Here is a 20,427-nt window from a genome sequence, read left to right as displayed (position 1 = left end):
CATTCCCTTGCCTTCAGCCAGCTCCCTTCACATGCAATGAGACCTGTCTCTTTCTGCTGTCCATTCATTTAGATAACTTCTTTTCTCCATAATGCCCAATATAACCTAAACCCATATATTTCACAATAACCCTGACCTAATTTTGTGTGCAGATGCCATTTTGGATTAGCAATTTAAAACCACACAGAATTTACTGTGACACTCTGTCCCTCGCGTGAACACTCAGCACCCCCATGTTCATCCTTGTAAAATGATTGTGTGGTATCCAATGCAAAATTCGACATGTCACGTGTCTTCCGAAGGCTCATGCTGCACTGAGCATTGTTGTTATAGTGATGTTATAGTAATAGCAGGGGGGCAGTTCACACCTGATCAGGGCATGTTTGGGACAAACCCAGCCCAGCCTCACAGGAACAAAGCACAATGGCCTAGGCAACAACAAAGGATCTGTTGGTTTCTCGAATGAGTCACCCCCCTTCCTTTGATCAGTTTGGGACTTGATGAGGTAACGCTCACCTGACTCTGAAGGGGGCGGGGGCAAAGCCAAGAGGGAAGAAAAAAAATGATAAAAGGGAGACAAATTTGCTGTGCTTTTCCTCGCTCTTCCACCTACATCTACAAACAGCACCACAACCACCAAGTGACTGAAGCTCTGATCAAAGGGGAAAGCCTGGCTAAAGGGCAACCAGGCATCCTGTGGTGAGAAGCATCTAAGTTTGTAAGGTTTCAAAGTAGCAGCCGTGTTAGTCTGTATTCGCAAAAAGAAAAGGAGGACTTGTGGCACCTTAGAGACTAACCAATTTATTTCAGCATAAGCTTTCGTGAGCTACAGCATCCGATGCAGTGAGCTTATGCTCATATAAATTGGTTAGTCTCTAAGGTGCCACAAGTACTCCTTTTCTTTTTAAGTTTGTAAGGACATCAAAAGTGTTAAGATCAGCTTAGAATGCGTTTTGCTTTTATTTCATTTAAGCAAATCTGACGGACTTCTAATCACTTAAAATCTTTCTTTAAAGTTAATATATCTGTTTGATTATCCTACCTGAAGCAGTGTGTTTGGTTTGAAGTGTGTCAGAGACTCTCCTTGGGAGAGCAAGCCTGGTACATATCAATTTCTTTGTTAAATTGACAAACTCATATAAGCTTGCAGCGTCTAGCGGGCATAACACTGCAAGATGGCAGTTCCTAGAGTTGTGTCTGGGACCAGAGATATTGGTGACTGTCATTTGGTTGCACAATCCAAGGAGCAGCTTATATGCCAGAGGCTGTGCGTGAACAACCCAGAAGTGGGGGCTCTCACAGCAGAGCAGGGTAAGGCTGGCTTCCAGAGTTAAGGATTGGAGTGACCTAGCAGATCACTGGTCCAGATAACACCAGAGGGGAACATCTCACTTATATAAGAGATACTTTCTACATACTTTACTAAGATCTTTTTTCTGATTCTCTTGTCAGCTTCTTGATCATTGTTCTTCACTGAATGTTGGGCTACCATGGTTCCCCAAATGCTTTATGCTGTAGCATTATACATGACCCTGAATTTAGCAGTGTGGAAAATGGTAGCATCTCTTTCCTCATATTTCAATGGGATTTACTCTTTTAAAGCCTGAGCTTTCAAAACAGGATTCCTTTTTTGTGTTTGAAATCACATTTTTATAGCTGCAGTGCATTTCTGGGGAAAAAGCATAATTAAGTTGTGGGGGCTGAAGGGGAGAAAAAATGGATGCTCAGCTTGAAAATAGACTTTGATTTCTCATGGTGTTCTTTATGTATATAGCAGTTAAACAGTTTTCTGTTGAAACTGGAAGTAACTTGATCAGTGGGTGCTATGCCATAATGTGGCATTCATAATATTTAGTGTGTTGGATCAGGGTTTCTCAAACTGGGGGTTGGGACCCCTCAGGGAGTCGCGAGGTTATTACATGGGAGATCGCAAGCTGTCAGCTTCCACTCCAATACCCGTTTTTCCTCCAGCATTTATAATGGTGTTAAATATAAAAAATGTGTTTTAATGTATAAGAGGTTGCACTCAGAGGCTTGCTATATGAAAGGGGTCACCAGTACAAATGTTTGAGAACCACTGTGTTAGAACATAATGGTTTTGCCACCCTGAATTTATTTGTGACCGACAGGATGGTTGGAACAGAAACTCAAACACCCTGGCAATCACCCCATTTGCAGACTACAATTAATGGTCAGCAGGAATCATTACAAAGATCATTCAAGGTGGCAAATAAACAATGTAAGGCTTAATTCATCACAGAAAGACACATTACTGGGGTTCATTGTCAAAATGCTGCTTCAAAGCCTCCCTGATTCGAATAGCCCCCCTTTGTGTTCCTCTAATAGCCCTGGTGTCTGGCTGCTCAAAATCAGACATGAGGCATTCCACCTCAACACTGCACATGTGCAGAAACTTTTCCCCTGAGGCTTCACAAATGTTAATCAGAGCACAGCGCACGGTTATGAGCATGGGAATATTTTCCTCATTGAGGTCTAACCTGCCCAAAAGGCAGCACCAGTAACCCTCTAATCTGAGAAACGCACATTCTGGTCATTCTGCACCTGCTGAGCCTGTTGCTGAAGCAGTCCTTGCTGCTGTCAAGGTTTCTCATGTATGGCTTCATGTGCCACAGGAGTGAGGGTAGGCTGGGTCTCCCAGGATCACATTTCTATATCTCCAATTGGAATCTTGAGGTCTGGAAAGAAAGTCCCTGTATTCAGCCGTCTGAAAAGATCAGTGTTCCTGAAGATGCCTATGTCATGCACCTTCCCTGACCACCCTGCATTGATGTCAGTGAAACAACTGCAGGGATCCACCAGCGCCTGCCATACGAAAGAGAAGTATCCCTTTCTATTGATATACTCCATTGCAAGATGGTCTCGGGCCAAAATTGGGATATCACCCCACTGCAGTTACGGAATTCCATTGCCGCAAAGCCATCCATTATTTCCCGCACATTACCCAGAGTCACAGTCCTTAGTAGCAGGAGGCGATCAATGGCCCTGCACACATGCATCATTGCATCCCCCATGGTGGACTTCCCAACCTCACACTGATTCATGACTGACCGGTAGCAGTCTGGAGTTGCCAGCTACCACAAAGCAATCACCACTCACTTTTCCACCATTGGACCTCTCTCATTTTGGCCTCCTTGCACCATAGGGCACAGGCGAGCAGTCATGCGCATTTCAAGAAAGATGGCTTTGCATATACAAAGCTTGTGCAGCCACTACTCGTCATCCCATATCTGCATCACAGTCTGATCCCACCACTCAGTGCTTGTTTCCTGAGCCCAATAGCAACGGTCCACCGTGTGCAGCTGCTCAGTGAATACCAACATCAATCTTGAATTTTCTTTCCATGGAACGGAGCAAGGCAAGTAGCATGGATTCCTGTTCAGATTCACAGCTCATGAAATAGTGCAGGATCAGCCATGTTCTGTTCATAATGCTTATCTCAAGACTGGTGAGCAGTGCAAGATCTATGCCTTCAGGCAGAGATGGTGGGCGCAAAGTTTACAGGGGCAGTTGGAAAATAATGCAAAATGCAGTCGGAAGCCCTTGGAATTATGGGACAGAGAACTGCATCATGGGGGTGGTGATTCTGCCCCTAGAATGCACTGCAATCCATTCCCAGAACTCCTAACCGGAGAAGGTGGCGATTTGCACAGTGGGATAGCCACCCATGCTATCTCTGCTCTCTCTGTCGGTGCCAGAGTGCCAACTGTGGATGAGCTCTGCTTACTCAAGGAGTCTTGTGTGAACATGCACAAGCGATGTAATTACAGGGCTTTATGATTGTCAGCATAACCTAAGTCGATTTAACTATAGTGGCCATAGTGACGGCTCTAACTTCCTGATACTAATGTGGGGCTTGTGTTGTATTTATTCGGTGTGTTGATAATGCCTAGAGGCCCCAGATCAGCTGAGATCAGGGTCCAGTGGTACCAGGCACTGTAAAAACACAGAGTAAGACAGTCTCTGCCTTAAAGAGTTTTGAAATGTGATTTGAAACCATACTCAGTGTGTGCTTACAAATAGTTTGAAGGAACAGAGGAGGGTAGGACAAGTAAATAGTAATAAGAAAATAACAAGCATTGGCCATAGGCCAGGTATTTGCCCAGCTATATGGCTTCCAGTTTGCTCTAATTTCTTTATAAAGTAAATTGATTGGAGAAATATTAGAAGCTACCATTGGCTGTCTAGCCATTCTGAGTTGTCACTTCTTTGTAGACATCACAGTAGAGGTGGGACTTGAAGATTTTGAAGAGGATGGATAGGTAGCAGCTATGCAGACTCGATCAAGGAGGGTGTGCCATGCATAAGATTCATCATAAGTAAGTACAGTTACAGGAGAAGCACACTAGCTGGTGATGGAGACTGGTATTAGCAGCAGAACAGATAAGAAGGGAGAAGATAGTTACTTTCTGAAGGGCTTTAAAGATGCCACTGGACATCAGAGCAGCCGCGGTATCAATGTTTACCATGATCCGGTCAGAGCTCTTAAACCATGCAACTCTCATAATCAAAATCTAGGTAATAGTTAAAAGTAAAGAGGGTTCTGGGCCATGTAATCTCTGTATCCAGCCATTGCTTCAGTTTAGAGGATGGGAGATTGGTTCAGTTTTGGCCCATCAGTAGTTACTTTTTATAGAGTGAAATCTCTACAGTTGTTTACACCAGTTAGTAGACTGCTCAATGCATGCATCCATCTACTTTTTTATAATGGTGTCCATCAATATATCTGTAGTATCATTATAGTATCTAAGTACTAGTTTCCATTAGTTTGACCTTTTTTTTCCAGTTTATTCCCCTCTGCTTTAAATCAATTGGAAGATTTTGATGTCACTTACACCAGTATAAATAATTAGTAATGCCTTTGAAAGCAATGGGTTTATATGGATTATAAAATAATGACCCAAAATATGTGTTTGGGTCAGAATCTGACCCAAAATACTTAGAGAAGCAAAGAAATGCTCATTGATAAGTAACAAGGCAAAGCAAAAGTTAACTGTGCGGCCAGTGTAAATATTTGAATAAACTGGATTCAGTGTTGAAAAGAATGTGCTGGAGAGATACACTAGCAATATTAGAAAAGAAACCGAAGGACAATCTATTGATTTTATTCTTATCTTGATGACCTTGCAGTTTGAGTTAATGGTTTCTAAGCTAGACTGAAAAGTTGCAGGACAAGTCTCCAGTCAAGGAGAAAGGGTTATTTAGAGCAGAAACATAACCCAAGTATTTTTCCATTATATAAAGCATTAATACGAAATTGAATTTCCCCATGTTTAGAGGGAATTGTGATGTTTTCAGAGTTGGTAGCTATGAGCCCGACAGAGTTCAGCAGTATTAAATATTTTTTCCTTTTTAATGACATAGCTGGGAGGTCCTCTGATATAGTAATAAGCATCACTTTTTTGTAGCTAATATAAATCCTTGATAAAATTGGTTACTGTTCTCTGAAAAAGATAAGAGCTTATTGATCAAAAAAGCCAGGCTGTTACTTCTTGTGGCATCCTTGGTATCCTGTTAAGCAAGAATATGTGTCTGTGTATGTGTGTATTCTGTAAACGTGTGTACAAACATGTACAAGAATAGAGCTGTCCCTGGAATCCAGAGTGCAGGGACTGAAGTTGTATCTCACCCCAGCTTGGAGAGTACAAGAAGATGATGATTCTTTGTGGCAGATCCTCAGCTGATGAAAATGTCATAGCTCCATTAAAGTCAAGAGCGATAATGAAGTACTCAGTTGTTCATAGCAAATTTCAAGGTTAATCTTATTACCCACCCACCCACCCCTTACACAGTACAGTGAATTTCTCCTTTACTGTCTTTATGCATAATATTGATACCAAGAACTTTGGTACCATGACTTCTGTTAGTTGAAGGTGGTGATGTTCTCAATTCCTTAACCTCTTTATTGTTAACTGTGGAAGAAGTCAGAAGTGGAAGATCAGGAGGCACCAAGGGATAAAATAATTGCAACTCTTCAAACAATTGTGTATGTCTTGAAAATGAAAAAAAAAATAGATCTCATTGAGCATAATTATGGGTTTTGCTAGTGGCTATTAAGGGATAGTCTCTTAGAAAATATTTTACCCTTGCCCCTTCAAAAGCTCTGATGTTAGTTGAACAAGATTTAATTCAGCCACTTTTTATTAAACAAGACCAGAAGCCCTAATTCCAAAATGTGCAGCCCAGAGCACAGTAATTATCCATTTAAAAAAAAATTTCCTGATGGAAAGCTCTTCAGCTGAGTGCAGACAAGGGGGAAATCATGTTAAAGGGGTTGAGTGTTTTTTCCTTACTAAAGAGCTGAAGGAAAATTGGAACTACATAATAAGATGATATAATTCTACTAACTCAGACTTGGACACTTGGCTTTATGTTTCAGGACTTTAAATTACTTTGGGTATTTTTCTTAGGGGTTTTAAGCACTAGGGCCCTAATTTGTGCTTTAGAATGTCTATAACGTTGCCAGTGAATAGTCCCTTTGGCTTCAAAGAAAAGTAAAACAGAAAAACAAAACAACCCTCCCCCCCCAAATGAAGTATAAAATCTTGTTTCTGCCATGCTAAGGTCATGGCTGTATTATAACAAAAGCAGAACCAATGTACCTAATAATAACAGTGATTATTTTATTAAAATTCTTTCAAATGCAAATTGATTCCCATTTTAACACTGCACAAATTAACTGTTACTCTCATACAACATACACATAGGTTTAAAAAAATCTCTTCTCATCACCCCTATTGCTTAATTCTCTGATGATCTGCACAGTGAGCTGAGACAGTAAATCTAGTAGATTTTTCAGATTTGCTGTATCAATGCTTGATATCTAGATTCATGAGCTAGTATAATTGGATGAAAGCTACCTTTCTGCTTTTCATTTGGATATTAGAGATAACGCAGTGTGTTTAAGGAGTGGAGGGGTAGGTATGGCTATTAAGGCACTTCTCAACATTACAGACTATTTTCATCAATATTGCTTACCAAGGGATGGCTGGATTGATCTGAATATATTTATCTAAATTTCTTGATAGGTGCAGTGGCTGCATCATCTTTATTAACTCCTTTCCTTTCATAGCTGAATACTTTCAGATAATACCAAATAACATGTGTTGGCATGTATATTGAGTACATATTGATATTTTGTTCAGCTTAAGTAAGAATCAATGGGAGACTGCCACAGAAATAAAAATATTTTTAATTTTTTGAACGGAATGCTCTCCATGATAAAATATATCACTACCATGTCCTACCTCAAATACTCCACAAGACTTTCTTCTACCATTTATTTATTTAGTGTTTACATATTCACCAAGCCAAGCAATAGCGTCGTTAGTGGCCAAGTGGAGCTCTTCTACCATAATGTCTATGACAAATTCCCAATAGTGTGGGGGGTTAGAAAACCCACCTATTGTGTTGTGTTTGGTGTGATAAAACGAAGTGGGGGGTGGTCGCTTCCTTTTATGGACACCCTGCCAGCCAGTTAGCTATAAAGTCCGTCTTGGTAGCTGTTTTCTACTGGCTTTACCTGTAAAGGGTTAAAAAGGCCCCCAGGTAAAGGGGGGAAAAAGTGGGCACCTGACCAAAAGAGCCAATGGGAAGACTAGAACTTTTTAAAATGGGGAGAGAAACTTTCCCTTTGTGTGTTGCCATCAGGGAAAGGGGAACAGAGGGCAGCAGGAATGCTATGTAAAGCTTAAGCCAGGTATGATCATAAATCATCAGCTTATGCCTAGAATTATTTATCTGAACTTCAGATGTGTAAGTAGATCAGAATGTTTAGACACGATCAAGTTTATTTCTTATTTTGGCTTGTGGATCTCCTCTGTGGTAACCCCAGATGCTTTTGTTGCTTGTAACTTTTAAGTTGAACCCCCAAGAAAGCTGTTTTGGGTGCTTAATTTTTGTAATTGTTTCTTTTAAGATCTAGCAAAAAGCCTAAGTTCCAGATGTATTTTTTCCTTTTTGTTTTTAATAAAATTTACGATTTTTAAGAACAGGATTGGATTTTTGGTGTCCTAAGAGGTTTGTGCATGTTGGTTGATTAGCTGATAGCCACAGCTAATTTCCTTTGTTTTCTTTCTCAGCTCTTCCCTTGAGGGGTGTGTGAAAGGGCTTGAGGGTACCCCACAGGGAGGAATTCTCAAGTGCTCCTTCGTGGATTCAAAGGTGGTGGTGGTTGTTTTTTTGCATTTGAGTGGTGGCAGCGTTTACCAAGCCGAGGTCAGAGAGAAGCTGTAACCTTGGGAGTTTAATGCAAGCCTGGAGTGGCAAGTATTAATTCTTAAAATCCTTGTGGGCCCCTAATTCCTGCACTTGGAGTGACAGAGTGGGGATTCAGCCTTGACAGTTGGGAATGGAGTTTATCTTGGGGTTTACTTCTGGTTTTGTTTTTTGTTGTATTTAAATTATTTCAGAGGCACCCAGAATAGCAAATGGGTGCCTGTTTGTGTTGTGCTATAAACCGCAGTAAATAACTGAGGTCTATAATTACTGACATCAAAATATCTCATGTTTATGTGCACAGAGCTGGTCTATGTAAGCACATATTCCTGTCACTGTTCACTTTGTACATCTGTTTGTTACACTCACTTGTAGTGGCTTGTCTTAATTTTTATTGTGGGGCAGGAACTGTACTTCTATGTAAAAAGAAAAGGAGTACTTGTGGCACCTTAGAGACTAACCAATTTATTTGAGCATAAGCTTTCGTGAGCTACAGCTCACTTCATTGGATGCATGCTGTAGTTCACGAAAGCTTATGCTCAAATAAATTGGTTAGTCTCTAAGGTGCCACAAGTACTCCTTTTCACGAATACAAACTAACATGGCTGCTACTCTGAAACCTGTACTTCTATGTGTTTGCCTAACACACAGGGTCAGAGTTAGCTTGATTAGTTGCCACTTTTCAAATAACAATTGCACATTTCACCAGATCCAAGGTACAATCCAGAATTCATCTTTAAAGTAGAGTTTTTCCTTTGTAAGTGTGAATTATATGTGCCTGTTCCCTCCCAGTTCACATAGTTATCGGTTTGCCTGTGGTGATATTATGTTGGTTTTTTTTTCTGTTCTGTTCAAGTGTAAATGGTTCTTAAATTGTAAAGATTATTTTTGCAGCTGACTGAAAATGCAATGTCCTGTCTACATAGGAAAGTGTTACCAGTTATACATGTATAGTTCCCCCTATGCGGACGCTTATTCAAATATAAGATAATCTTGTTTTTGTTTTGTTTAGCTTAAATCCTTTCCCAAGCAACAGAACCTAAACTGTCAAAAGTAGCTCTTTTACTGGAATATATGGGGATGGGTGGGAGTTATACTGATAAAACTCATATCAGTTTCAATATAGCTTCATACAAAAAAAAAATAACTTTCCTACATTGGAAACAATGGGCCAAATCCTGAAAATATAGGACATAGGACAGCGTAAGGACTTTAGGGATTGACCTCTTGTGAATTGAAGTTGTACAATTCCCAGTGAGATAGGAGTCTGGAATGTTATAAAAAGGAGAGAGAAAATAAAAGCATAGTGGTTGTTTCTGTTGGTTGTCTCCTTGCTTTAGCAACAAAGATTCAGGACTGTGAGTTTCCATCTTTCTGTCCTTGCTGAACTACACCAGCCTGTTACATTTGACTCTTAATCATATTTTTAAAATTCAAAGACAAAACTTGATTTGTTTTAACTTATCATTGTCACACTGGATCTTCAGAAAAAAAATTTATTTTAAAAGAATAGATGTTTTAAAATGTCTCTCAACTATAAGTTAAATTTTAATATTGTGGATATGCCAAGTCATATTTCACCTTTATGATATGTGGCAGAGCTCCGACCTTGTCCTGTGGGTCCCACGCTTCCAGGTGGTGTATGCTAGCTTCAGAGGTTCACTGCAAACCTCCACGTAGCCCTTCTCTCTCTAGGGCCAGGGATACAGTCTACTGAGCCCTTTTCATCATAAGCCAGCAATGGAGGTTGGTGAGAGAATTCCCAGTCTCTGTTGCTCCTATGGCCTCACGCCAAAACAGTTTAGCCTCCTGTCCTGACAGGGGCCTGTTTTCCCCTCCCAGGAGGTGTTTCCATAGTGGTGGGTTGGGGGGAATCTGGGCCTGCCCTCTAATCCGGGTTCTGGCCCAGGGACCCTAATGGTAGCAGCTGTTGGCAGCCAACCTTTTACTGCCAGAGTTGCTACATTTCCCTGGGCCACTTTCCCACAGCTCTCCTGTTTCTCCCTTCTTCACCCTTACCAATGACTTGAGGGTGTCTTCATTAACCAGCCCTTCAGCCACACTGCCTCTCCTCTGGCTTGTCTCTGCCTGACTGGAGAGAGCCCTTTTATATTATCAGAGGGGCCTTAATTAGAGTCAGGTGGTCACATTAGCTTAATGGCCTCACCTGACTCTTTGCAGGTTAATTGGAGTCAGCTGTTCTCATTAGCCTGGAGCAGCCCCTGCTCTGGTCAGTCAGGGAACAGAAAACTGTTAATCCAGTGACCAGTAAATCTGCCCTCTGCTGAACCCGACTGGCCTGGAGGGAGGAGGGAGACTGCTGCTGCTGGCCCTTGGGCTCTTGCTGCTATTGCTGCCTCTGCTCCAGCTGCTCCCCTGGCTGGGCCAGACACCACCCACCCCCCTTCTCTGCTACCTGGTTGCTAGCCAGCTGCTGGACCCACCCCACCCTCAGGTACTGCTAATGCCTGGGGTGGGGGGGAACTGCTGGCCTGCTCCCCAGAGGAAGGGAGAGAGGGACCCCAGCTGTTGCTGCTGTGAACACTATGACCACCACCACCTGTGAGGGGTCCTTTCTGCCTGCCTAGCCACCGGACTGCCATCTGGAGTTGCTGGAGCTGCTGCTGCCCGGGAGCTGCTGGACCCTAGAGGAGAAGACGAAGAGGACCTGCAGCTACTGGGGAAGCGCGCAGAGACGCTGCAGACCACTGTGGAGGGGGCCATGAAGGACTGAGTAGCTTTCAAACTGTGCTCTTGTGGTGGGGGTTTTGACTGTTTGTGGGGACACGGGGTGTGGTGTGGAGCTGCCCCCCGACCCATCTGCGTCCCCCAATCCCCACCACCAGCACTGCCCCCTCCACCATCCCCATTGGCTGTTTACCACCTGCTTCAGCTCCTGCCTCTGGACTCAGCTGCTTGCTTGGCTTGCCATGCCCTATTTCCACCATTTGGGCCAGAAGCAGCAGCCAGCCCACACTGACTTTGTGCAAGCGCACATGGCCCCCCCCCGGACTGCCCACCCCACAGCTTTGCCCCTTGCTACTTGCCCATTTGCCCCTTGCAGCCTTTTGCCCCTCCCCTTTACCCCAGCCCCCTTACTAGCTTCAGTTTGTTTGCCTGCCCTGCCCGTTTCCCTCTGCAGCCTTTGTTTGTTTGGCCTGCCCCAGCCTCCGAAGCTAGCCCCTTGGTTTCCCCGTCCTACCTCCAGCCTGCTTAGCCCCTTTCTCTGTGCGCCCGTACCCCCTCCCATGCGCTTGTGCCACTCCCCATTTTAGTTTGAACCCCCTTCACTGCACCCCCCAATGCTGTTGTATCCCCCGCTCTTCGAGTGCAGCTAGAGGAGCCAGAATCCCACCCTGTGTCAGTGATTGACCCCTAGCCCCTGATTTGCTCCCCCGTCCAGCCCACCCCTTTTGGTGCTCTCCTCCCCTGCCTGCAGCCTAGTGGGGAGGAGTAGTCGACCTGCTTCCCCTTTCCCTCTTTGGTGTCTTTTTCCCCTTCCCTCCCTGCTCGTGATGGCAGGGGACAAAGTGGGTGGGGCCCCTCCGGAAGACCCCGCTGTCCCTCCCCCACCTGCCGCCCCATTGCCCCCCCCCAGCCTCTATCTCCGCTGCCACAGCCGAACCACCTGCTACTGCCCACGCTGGGGTACCAGCAGCGGTGGACACCAGGATGACCTCCACTGCTGCCACATTCCTTGCCCCTTCCGACTCTGGGGAAGCCCCCCCAGCTGGCGGGAAGGGCCAGGGTAAAGGGAAGAGTAAAGCCTGCAAAAAAGATCAAGCCCTCCATGGCAGGGGCTGCCCCCACTGCTGCAGCCCCGCCATCGGCCACGGCGTCCCTCCCCACTGTTCCCTCCACCAGCTCTGCGGGTGCCTCTCCCCCAGCCCCCAGGGCGTACGCCCAAGTGGCGGCAGCCCCCCCGCCTGCTAAGTCATCTCTCCCGCCCACCGTCTCTGCTACCGTCTGTAGTGGCCAGGGCCCCTTCCCCACCTTGACCAGGAAGCATGGTGTCCGTTGCCTCCTGGTGCCCGCCTCGCCCCATGTAGAAACCTAGGTGCAGGCGTTGGCGAGGGTGGTGGGGCCCACGGCCATTGTGGCAGCCTCCAAAATCTATGGCAAGGTCGTTTTCTTCTTGGCATCGGAGGCCGCCGCCCAGGAGGTGGTGGAGAAGGGCCTGGTGGTGGGTGGGTGGGGGTGTTCGTCCCCCTAGAGCTGCTAGAGGACCTGGGCATCCGCCTGGTCCTGACCTCCCTCCCTCCCTTCCTTCCCAGTGCTGCCCTATTACCTGCTCTCTCCACCCTGGGGAAACCCATCTCCATTGTCAGCCCTCTCCCACTGGGCTGCAAAGAACCTGCCCTTCGTTATGTCCTCTCGTTCCGCCGGCAGGTGCAGCTTCAACTGCCACCGGCGACACATGATGGAGAGGCGCTCGAGGGGTCATTCCTGGTCCCATACCAGGGGGCCCGTTACAGGGTGCATTATTCAATGGGGGAGGCCCGGTGCTACCTCTGCCGGGCCATGGGGCACGTCTGGAGGGACTGCCCCTTGGCCCACAAAGGAGGGGCATCCGGGACCCCCGAGCCCTGGCAGGGCGCCGGCCCCGTCATCACCAGCGCCCGAAGACACCCCTCCTCCTTCCCAGCCCACCACTGCTCCCGCTCAGGCCCAAGGGGCACCTCCCCCACTATGCCTAGATGAGTGGGAAAGCCCCGCCTCTGCTGTTTGCAATCTGGCAGGGCCTGTGGAGGAGGGTGCGGCAGGGATACCGCCGGGCATGGGAGAGGGCCCGCCCCAGGGGGAATATTCCCTCCCTCGTGCTGCCCCACTGTTACCCCTCTCCCTCCGAGTCCCTGAGCCATCTCCCCTGACCTGACCGCTGCTAGCCAGGCCTCAGATGACGCCATGGAGGGCTCGGCCCTAGTACAGGGGAAGTGGGGCAAGCGGAAGGCTCGAGCTCCTTTCCTTCCATACGTTGTGGAGGCCCCCTGGAAGACCAGAAAGGGGAGCACCGATGCCGAGCCTTCCGCTTTGCCCACTGGTGTATTCCATCCACCGGTGCCAGCTGGGGAAGATGTGGCAGCACTGGAGGGTCATATCGTCCCTCCATGGGAGTCCCGCCCCTCCGAGGCCCCCGATGGAGCCCCTCATGCCCCAGAGTCATATGAAGCCCCTGTGAGCCTCCAGGCGACCGTCACTTTGGGTGCCAGCAGGGAGAACCCCGAGGTGGTGGAAGGCGATCTCCCCTCCCTATATGAGGAGATGGTGGCCCTCGGTCTGACCTCGGTTACCCAGGGGGAGGACGACCCTTTGCCAGCGGGCCTTGATCTGGGCGACCTCACTCCAGCCCCCCTTTCCCCATGCTCCCTCCCCCTAACCGTTGCTTCCACTCCCGCCTCCAAGGAGCCCCTGGACTCCTCCATCAACCCGGCCGCCAAAGGCACCCCGCTGACAGCCGCTGAGGCTGTTGAGGCGACAGCCAGTGCCACGCGGCCGGGACCCGAGCCACCAGGGGCACCCCTCGTTGGTGTGGAGCAATCGATCTCCCTCCCAGGCGGGGGCCCTACAGAAGATAGTCTACCTCCTGATGTCGTGGCTGCCAAACCCACCATAGAGCCTGCGCCCAGCATTGGTGAGAACCCCCTCCCCACCCCCCCAAACCCTTGAGCCTGACCGGGAAGTGCCACTGCCCCGTTTCTTGGCTTCTGGAGCCCGGAATCTCACCTCTGCCCCTGATGCTGACCCTGTCCCTATCCCGTCCACCTCCTGTGATGATGTTGCTGCCCCAGGGGCTGTTTCCTTCCCCTGTCCAGTAGATGCCCTCCAGGGAGCGGCTTTTGTGTTTCCCTGTCCCGACCCACTAGGAGCTGCTATCTTCCCTTTGCCGCCCCCTATTGACCCAGGGTTTGAGGTGGGCTGTGTGGCACCAGCCCATCGGGTGCCACGTCGGGGGTCCACCCTTTGCCTGTCCGTCTCGGTGGGCCACAGGGCTGTGTCACGGGCCCTGCCAGAGGATGGTCAGGAGCCATAATCCCATCCCCCCATGCGCTGCGAGAGGAGCTGCGGGACTTTCTTGAAGACGTCTGCAGCTCCCGCAACAAGGTACAGCTTGCTCTCCAGTGACGGGGGGACTTTCACCAAATCCTCCGGGGCGCAAGGGCCCTTATGGGGGACGGTAAAAGGACCAGGAAGCAGGCTGCCGCAGCCTACCAGCAGGTCCGCGGCTTCCATGACTCGTTGCTCACCTATGGGGTAGGTCACGGTTTGCTGCGTGGCCCAATGGGGGCTGCGAGCATCCCTGCAGGTGAGGATCCTCCCCAGCCCTCCTCATGGCACCAATCATCATCACAACATTGAACACCTGGGGCTGTAGGATGGGTCTCCGCAGGTCCCAGGTGCTCTTTTTCCTTCAGGAGTGCGGGTACTCTGTGGTTTTCCTGCAGGACACCCATATGGATCCGGCCACCAAAGACAGCTGGAATGGGGGGACAGGGTCTACTTTAGCCATCTCACAGTTCGTACGGCTGGAGTGGTGACCCTGTTCTTCCCCGACCTACAGCCCGAGGTGCTGGGGGTTGCCAAGGCTGTGTCGGGCCACCTGCTGCACCTCCGGGTCCGTATGGAGGGGCTAGAGGTCAATCTCGTTAAGATCTATGCCGTGACATCGGGCCTGGAGTGGCTGCGTTTCTATCAGCAGGCGTCCGCCTTCCTCGGCACCTTGGATCCTCATGAATGCCTGGTCCTGGGCAGGTACTTTAATACCACCCTCAAGGAGCAGGACCGCTCGGGGACCGAGCAGTGCCCGGCCACCGGGAACACCACTCCCTGGTGGACGTTTGGTGCAACCACCACCCGGATGACATTTCAACGTTCACCTTTGTCCGGATGGAGGCCCGTCAGTCGTGCCACTCCCAGTTGGACCGCATCTATTTATCATGTTTCCACCTTTCCTGGGCCCACTCCTTCAGCATCCAGCCGGCCCTGTTCTCTGATCATCATCTAGCCACCGTGATGGCCTCTCTCTGCGCGTAGAGGCCAGGGCCGACCTATTGGCATTTCAACAACAGCTTGTTGGAGGATGTGGGCTTCTGGCGTCCTTCCGGGAGTTCTGGCTGGCCTGGCAAGGACAGCGGCATGCCTTTCCCTCGGCGCAGCGGTGGTGGGACCTGGGGAAGGTGCGTGCCCGGCTCTTCTACATCCAGGGCGCCAGCTGATGGAGGGATGCAGCGATAGAGCAGTTGGAACGGGAGGTCTTAGAGTTGAAGAGGCGTCTGGCCACCAGCCCCGAGGATCTGCCCCTCTGCGGAGTGTGCCGGGAGAAGCGGGAGGAGCTCCAAGCCCTTGAAGATCACCGGGCCCAGGGCACACTTGTTCGATCCTGCATCCGTCTCCTTCGGGAGATGGATCGCGACTCCCACTTCTCCTATGCCCTGGAGAAAAGGAGGGGGGCCAAGAAGCATGTCACTTGCCTTTTGGCAGAGGACGGCACCCCCCTCACAGATCTGGTGGAGATGTGCGGAAGGGCGAGAACCTTCTACGCAAGCCTTTTCTCCCCTGATCTGACCAATCCTAACACTTGCAGAGTGCTCTGGGAGGACCTTCCTACGGTCAGCACGGGCGACCAAGACTGGCTAGAGCTGCCTCTTACTCTGGCCGAGTTCTTGGAAGCCCTCCGTTGCATGCCCACCAATAAATCTCCGGGCATGGACGGGCTGACCGTGGAGTTCTACCGCGTGTTCTGGGACATCCTTGGCCCAGACCTAGTCACCGTCTGGGCCAAGTCTTTGCAGAGCAGGGTCCTCCCTCTTTCGTGCAGGTGAGCCGTGCTCGCCTTATTGCTGAAGAAGGGGGACCTCCGCGATTTACGAAATTGGCATCCCGTCTCGTTTCTCAGCACGGACTACAAAGTTGTAGCAAAAGCCATCTCGCTGCGGCTAGGGTCCGTGCTGTCGGATGTGATCCGACCAGACCAAACCTACTCCATCCCAGGTCACAGCATCCTTGACAACCTGTATCTGGTCCGGGACCTCTTGGAACTTGGGTGTGGGGATGGTCTGTCATTCGCCCTCCTGTCTTTGGATCAGGAGAAGGCGTTTGACAGGGTGGGCCACGGGTATCTCCTGAGCACTCTGCGAGTGTTTGGCTTCGGACCCCAGTTTGTGGGTTTTCTCCGGGTGCTGTACGGCTCCGCAGAGTGTCTGGTCAGGCTCAACTGGACTCTAACCGAACCAATCAGCTTTGGGCGAGGAGTATGGCAGGGGTGCCCCCTCTGGGGGCAGCTGTACGCTCTGGCGATCGAGCCCTTCCTCTGTCTTCTCCGTAGGAGGTTGACGGGGTTGGTGCTGCGGGAGCCGGAGCTGTCTGCTGGTCCTGTTGGCATATGCCGACGACCTGCTCCTCATGGTCCAGGACCTGGGCAACTTGGCACGGGTGGAGGCTTGCTAGGCCATCTATTCGGCAGCCTCCTCTGCCTGGGTCAAGCTCTGGCCTCGTAGTCGGGGACAGCTGGCAGGTGAGCTCTCTCTCACCCGTGCTTCAGGCCATCCGGTGGAGTGCGGGTCCTCTGCTCTATCTCGGCATTTACCTTTCTGTCACGTATCCCTCTCCGCCGGAGAACTGGCACAATTTCGAGGGCAGGGTGATAGAGTGGCTCTGAAAATGGACAGGACTACTCCGGTGCCTCTCCCTTTGAGGGAGAGCGCTGGTGCTTGATCAACTAGTCCTGTCCATGCTCTGATACCGGCTGAACACCCTGGTCCCGGCCCCGGGTTTCCTGGCCAACCTCCGGACATCGATTCTGGAGTTCTTTTGGTCAGGACTGCACTGGGTCCCTGCAGGGGTTCTCCATCTGCCCCTGGAGGAGGGAGGGCAGGGCCTGAAGTGTCTGCACACCCAGGTCCGTGTCTTCCGCCTCCAGGCCCTACAGGGGCTCCTTTATGGGGCAGGTAGTCCAGCGTGGAGCATACTGGCGCACACCTTCCTGCGCCGCTTCCGAGGGCTCCGGCAGCTCCTTTATCTGCATCCGAGAGGTCTTCCGTGAGACCTCTCCAGGCTGCCGGTCTTCTGCCAGGACCTTCTCCGGACCTGGAAACTGCTTTCAACGACCAGGTTCATGGCAGCCACCGAGGGGGCGGATCTCCTCGCGGAGCCCCTGCTACACAACCCCCAGCTCCGCGTGCAGATGGCGGAGTCCCCCTCGGTGCGCCAGAAGTTGGTCCTGGCAGAAGTCACAGGAGTCGGAGATCTCCTGGACTATAACTGGGGAGACTGGCTGGATCTCCTGACGCTCACTCAGCGCATGGGGCTCTACAGACCTCGTACTCCCGGGCATGTACTTCAGGAGGTGAGGGCCGCTTTGCTGCCCGCTGCTCACGTTTACCTTGACAGGGTCCTGCATGAGGGCATGCCCCGCCCACCCTCCACCCCAGACTCACCGGACCTTTTCATCGGGCCCCTACCCCATGGACCCAACTGACCCTCCCGCCCCTTCACCGTGAGCCGGCTGCACAAGCTGGAGCCAGTCTGCTTTCAGACAGCGCCAAGGAAACATCTATACACACTCGTGCTCCACATCCTTCAAGTCCTCACCCTCGTGTCCTGCCCCGATATAAAATGGCGGGACCTCCTGCCACCTCTGGAGGGTGAGGAGCCCCGGTAGGCCAGCCTATACTCCACCTTGGTCCCAAGGCCCGCCGGGGATATCAGTTGGCAGCTCCTTCACAGAGCCGTGAGCATGGGCGTGTACTTGGAGCGGTTTACCCCTATCCCAGATACCTGCCCTTTTGCGGCGTGAGGGAAACCCTGGCACACATATACCTGGAGTGTGCCAGGCTGCAGCCCATATGCTCCTCACAAATATCTTGTTACACTTTTGGTTGCACTTTTCCCCTCACCTTCTTATTTATGCACTCCCTATCCATGGCCCCACAAAGTCGCGGGACCTCCTGGTCAACCTCCTCCTGGCCCTAGCTAAAATGGCCATCTATAAAACCAGAGTGAGGAGGTTGGCCGATGGAGTCTCCTGTGACTGTGGGGCCTATTTCCGATCCTCTGTCCGTTCACGTATCTGGGCAGAGTTCCTCTGGGCAGCGTCCACCAACTCCCTTGATGCCTTTGAGGAGCAGTGGGCACTGTCCGGGGTTCTCTGCTCGGTGTCCCCATCCGGTTCCCTTTGTTTGACCCTTTGACTACACTCCTGTCCCTGTTATTTCATTAGTTGTCCCCTGTATTTATTTGGTGTCCTGGTCCTGTGGATCCCCCTCTTTGGCTGGGGGATGTGTGCTTTGCCCGCCCACTTCCCGTATCCGAGTAAGGCTACTCTGCTGTACCCAACTGGGCTGGGTCTATCACAGATAGTTTAGTCATAAGGATGATGGGTTTAACTCCATTTTCTTTTTCTCAGGGATCTTTACACAGGCTATATTCTTAATAGGTTATAATCACTTTACACAGCCTGCAGAGATCTTTTCAAGTAGCTAATAACAATATAGACGGCAATTTTCCCTTACAGGTTGATAGCTTTAGACTTCATGAGATTTCTTGACGCTATTTTAATACACTAGGACTGTATGCTAAATTTAGATCTTCTGTCTATTAGTGGAGATAACTGTTCCACTTTGTGGTAGATTTAGTCACTATACTTCTGTCAAGCACTGCAACTTGCAGTGTGTTTGTTTAAACAAGTAACTCCACACATATAAGGCTACAAATTCCCAGACAATTCACTGGGTGTTTTTCAAGAGTAGAGGCTATAGGAAAGGCCTTTACTGTATTTGATGACAAGTGTTAATTTAACATTCCTGTGACATTTTTTATCTCAATTGTTTGACATAAGGCTTTCTTTTGCAGTTTAGCTTGGGAGGTAGGGCCAAATGCATCCCTGATGTAACTATTGAAACCAATTGAGTTGCACTAGGGATGAGTTTGGCCCAGGATGCCTATTTAAATAGACATTTGAATATTATTACTGTCATTCATAGGAAGGCTGAGCTCTCAACGGGAATAAAGTATGTTTACAATAACTGGAAAGAATATATTAATATCATGTCATTTACAGCTGACATTATTAGCTGTCAATAAAGAGGTCTGATAGCTTTCAGTAGCAGATGTACATACAGTAGCACAAAATATACAGCATTTACCATGACACTAGTTGTTGCAAAAATGGCTGAGATTAAGCACATTTTCTCCTGCTATGTTTTGTTTGGGAGTTCTTGGGAACCATCAGTTTGGGTCTATGGCCAGCTAGTGCTCAAAGGGGAATACAGGGTTTCTTATCATGGGGAAACTGTCCATGTCTCCCTAAGAGAAGGCAAGGTGTTAAGCTCTGCCAAAGGAACAGTTGAGGCCATGCTTCAGAAGCAATATTTTGATGCTAATAATATTGCCAGCCTTTTTATAACTCTGGCTTTGTATAACGTGCTATTTTTGTGTGCAAGATTGATGCGAGGTTGTGGCAAAGCAGCTCTGGCATTACCCAGAGCTAGAGTCCTCAGATTTCAATCTGTTTTTTAAACCTGGCTGCTGTACAAAGGCAGCACTTATCTCATTGGTCAATCATCTTCCCTTGGCAAAGGTCAAACACTAAGTGCTTGTGTTGATTCTTTGATGCAAATGAATGTGAGTTGCTAACTTGGTTGCAAACTTCGGCAGGGATAGGCAAAGTAGTAAGTGTGTGTTTCTCTGTTGTTACCTCTGAGACAGCTAAGAGGAAATTGTTGGACTGTTGCTTAGCTGCCCTGAAATTCTTGCGTGGGACCTTGCAAGGTTGTGTTCTGTCATCACTCCTATGCAATGTCTATTTGAAGCCTCCAGTAGAGTGCTTTGGGCTGCAGTGGCATCAGTGTATTGAAGATAGAGATAATGCAGTCTTTTGGCTTTTTCAGTATCCGACTCATTCTGGGGCTTAGATGAGGGGTAGCTGACTGAAGCTCAAACCAGAGAAGATAAAATTGATACCTGATTGGCTGGAAGGAGATGGCAGAGCGAATATCTACCCCCTTGATTGAGAGGGTTCGCCTGCCATTTGCCTGTACAAGGTGTACGATCTAGAAATCCTCTTGGTTTTCTGGTTGCTTTATAAAGAAGTAATCAAGAGAGTTTAGTAAGGAGGTTGCAGCCTTTCATTTCAGATGTAGTCTTTTATGATTTACCAACTACATATTGGATTACTGCAATGCACTGTAAGTGAGG

At 49.0% G+C, this 20,427-nt stretch overlaps 1 protein-coding gene across 4 annotated transcripts in view; it reads left to right on the top strand.

The window, feature by feature from the left end:
* Positions 1 to 20,427, top strand: part of ZNF385B (zinc finger protein 385B) — a 311,286-nt gene that overhangs the window by 106,125 nt on the left and 184,734 nt on the right. The window contains exon 1 of one of the 4 annotated variants that reach the window (XM_075117989.1): positions 8,177 to 8,286. The exons of the other annotated variants lie outside the window; for them this stretch is intronic. Coding sequence (XP_074974090.1) covers positions 8,267 to 8,286 — 20 coding nt within the window. The 5' untranslated portion in view covers positions 8,177 to 8,266. Of the gene's footprint in view, positions 1 to 8,176; positions 8,287 to 20,427 lie in introns of those variants that run through there. 4 annotated transcript variants of the gene reach the window in all.

This window comes from Caretta caretta, chromosome 11 (genome assembly GCF_965140235.1).
Source record: "Caretta caretta isolate rCarCar2 chromosome 11, rCarCar1.hap1, whole genome shotgun sequence".
Classification (NCBI taxonomy): Eukaryota; Metazoa; Chordata; order Testudines; family Cheloniidae; genus Caretta; species Caretta caretta.
The sequence above is the reverse complement of the archived record's forward strand: the minus strand, read 5'-3'. Positions and strand labels throughout refer to the sequence as shown.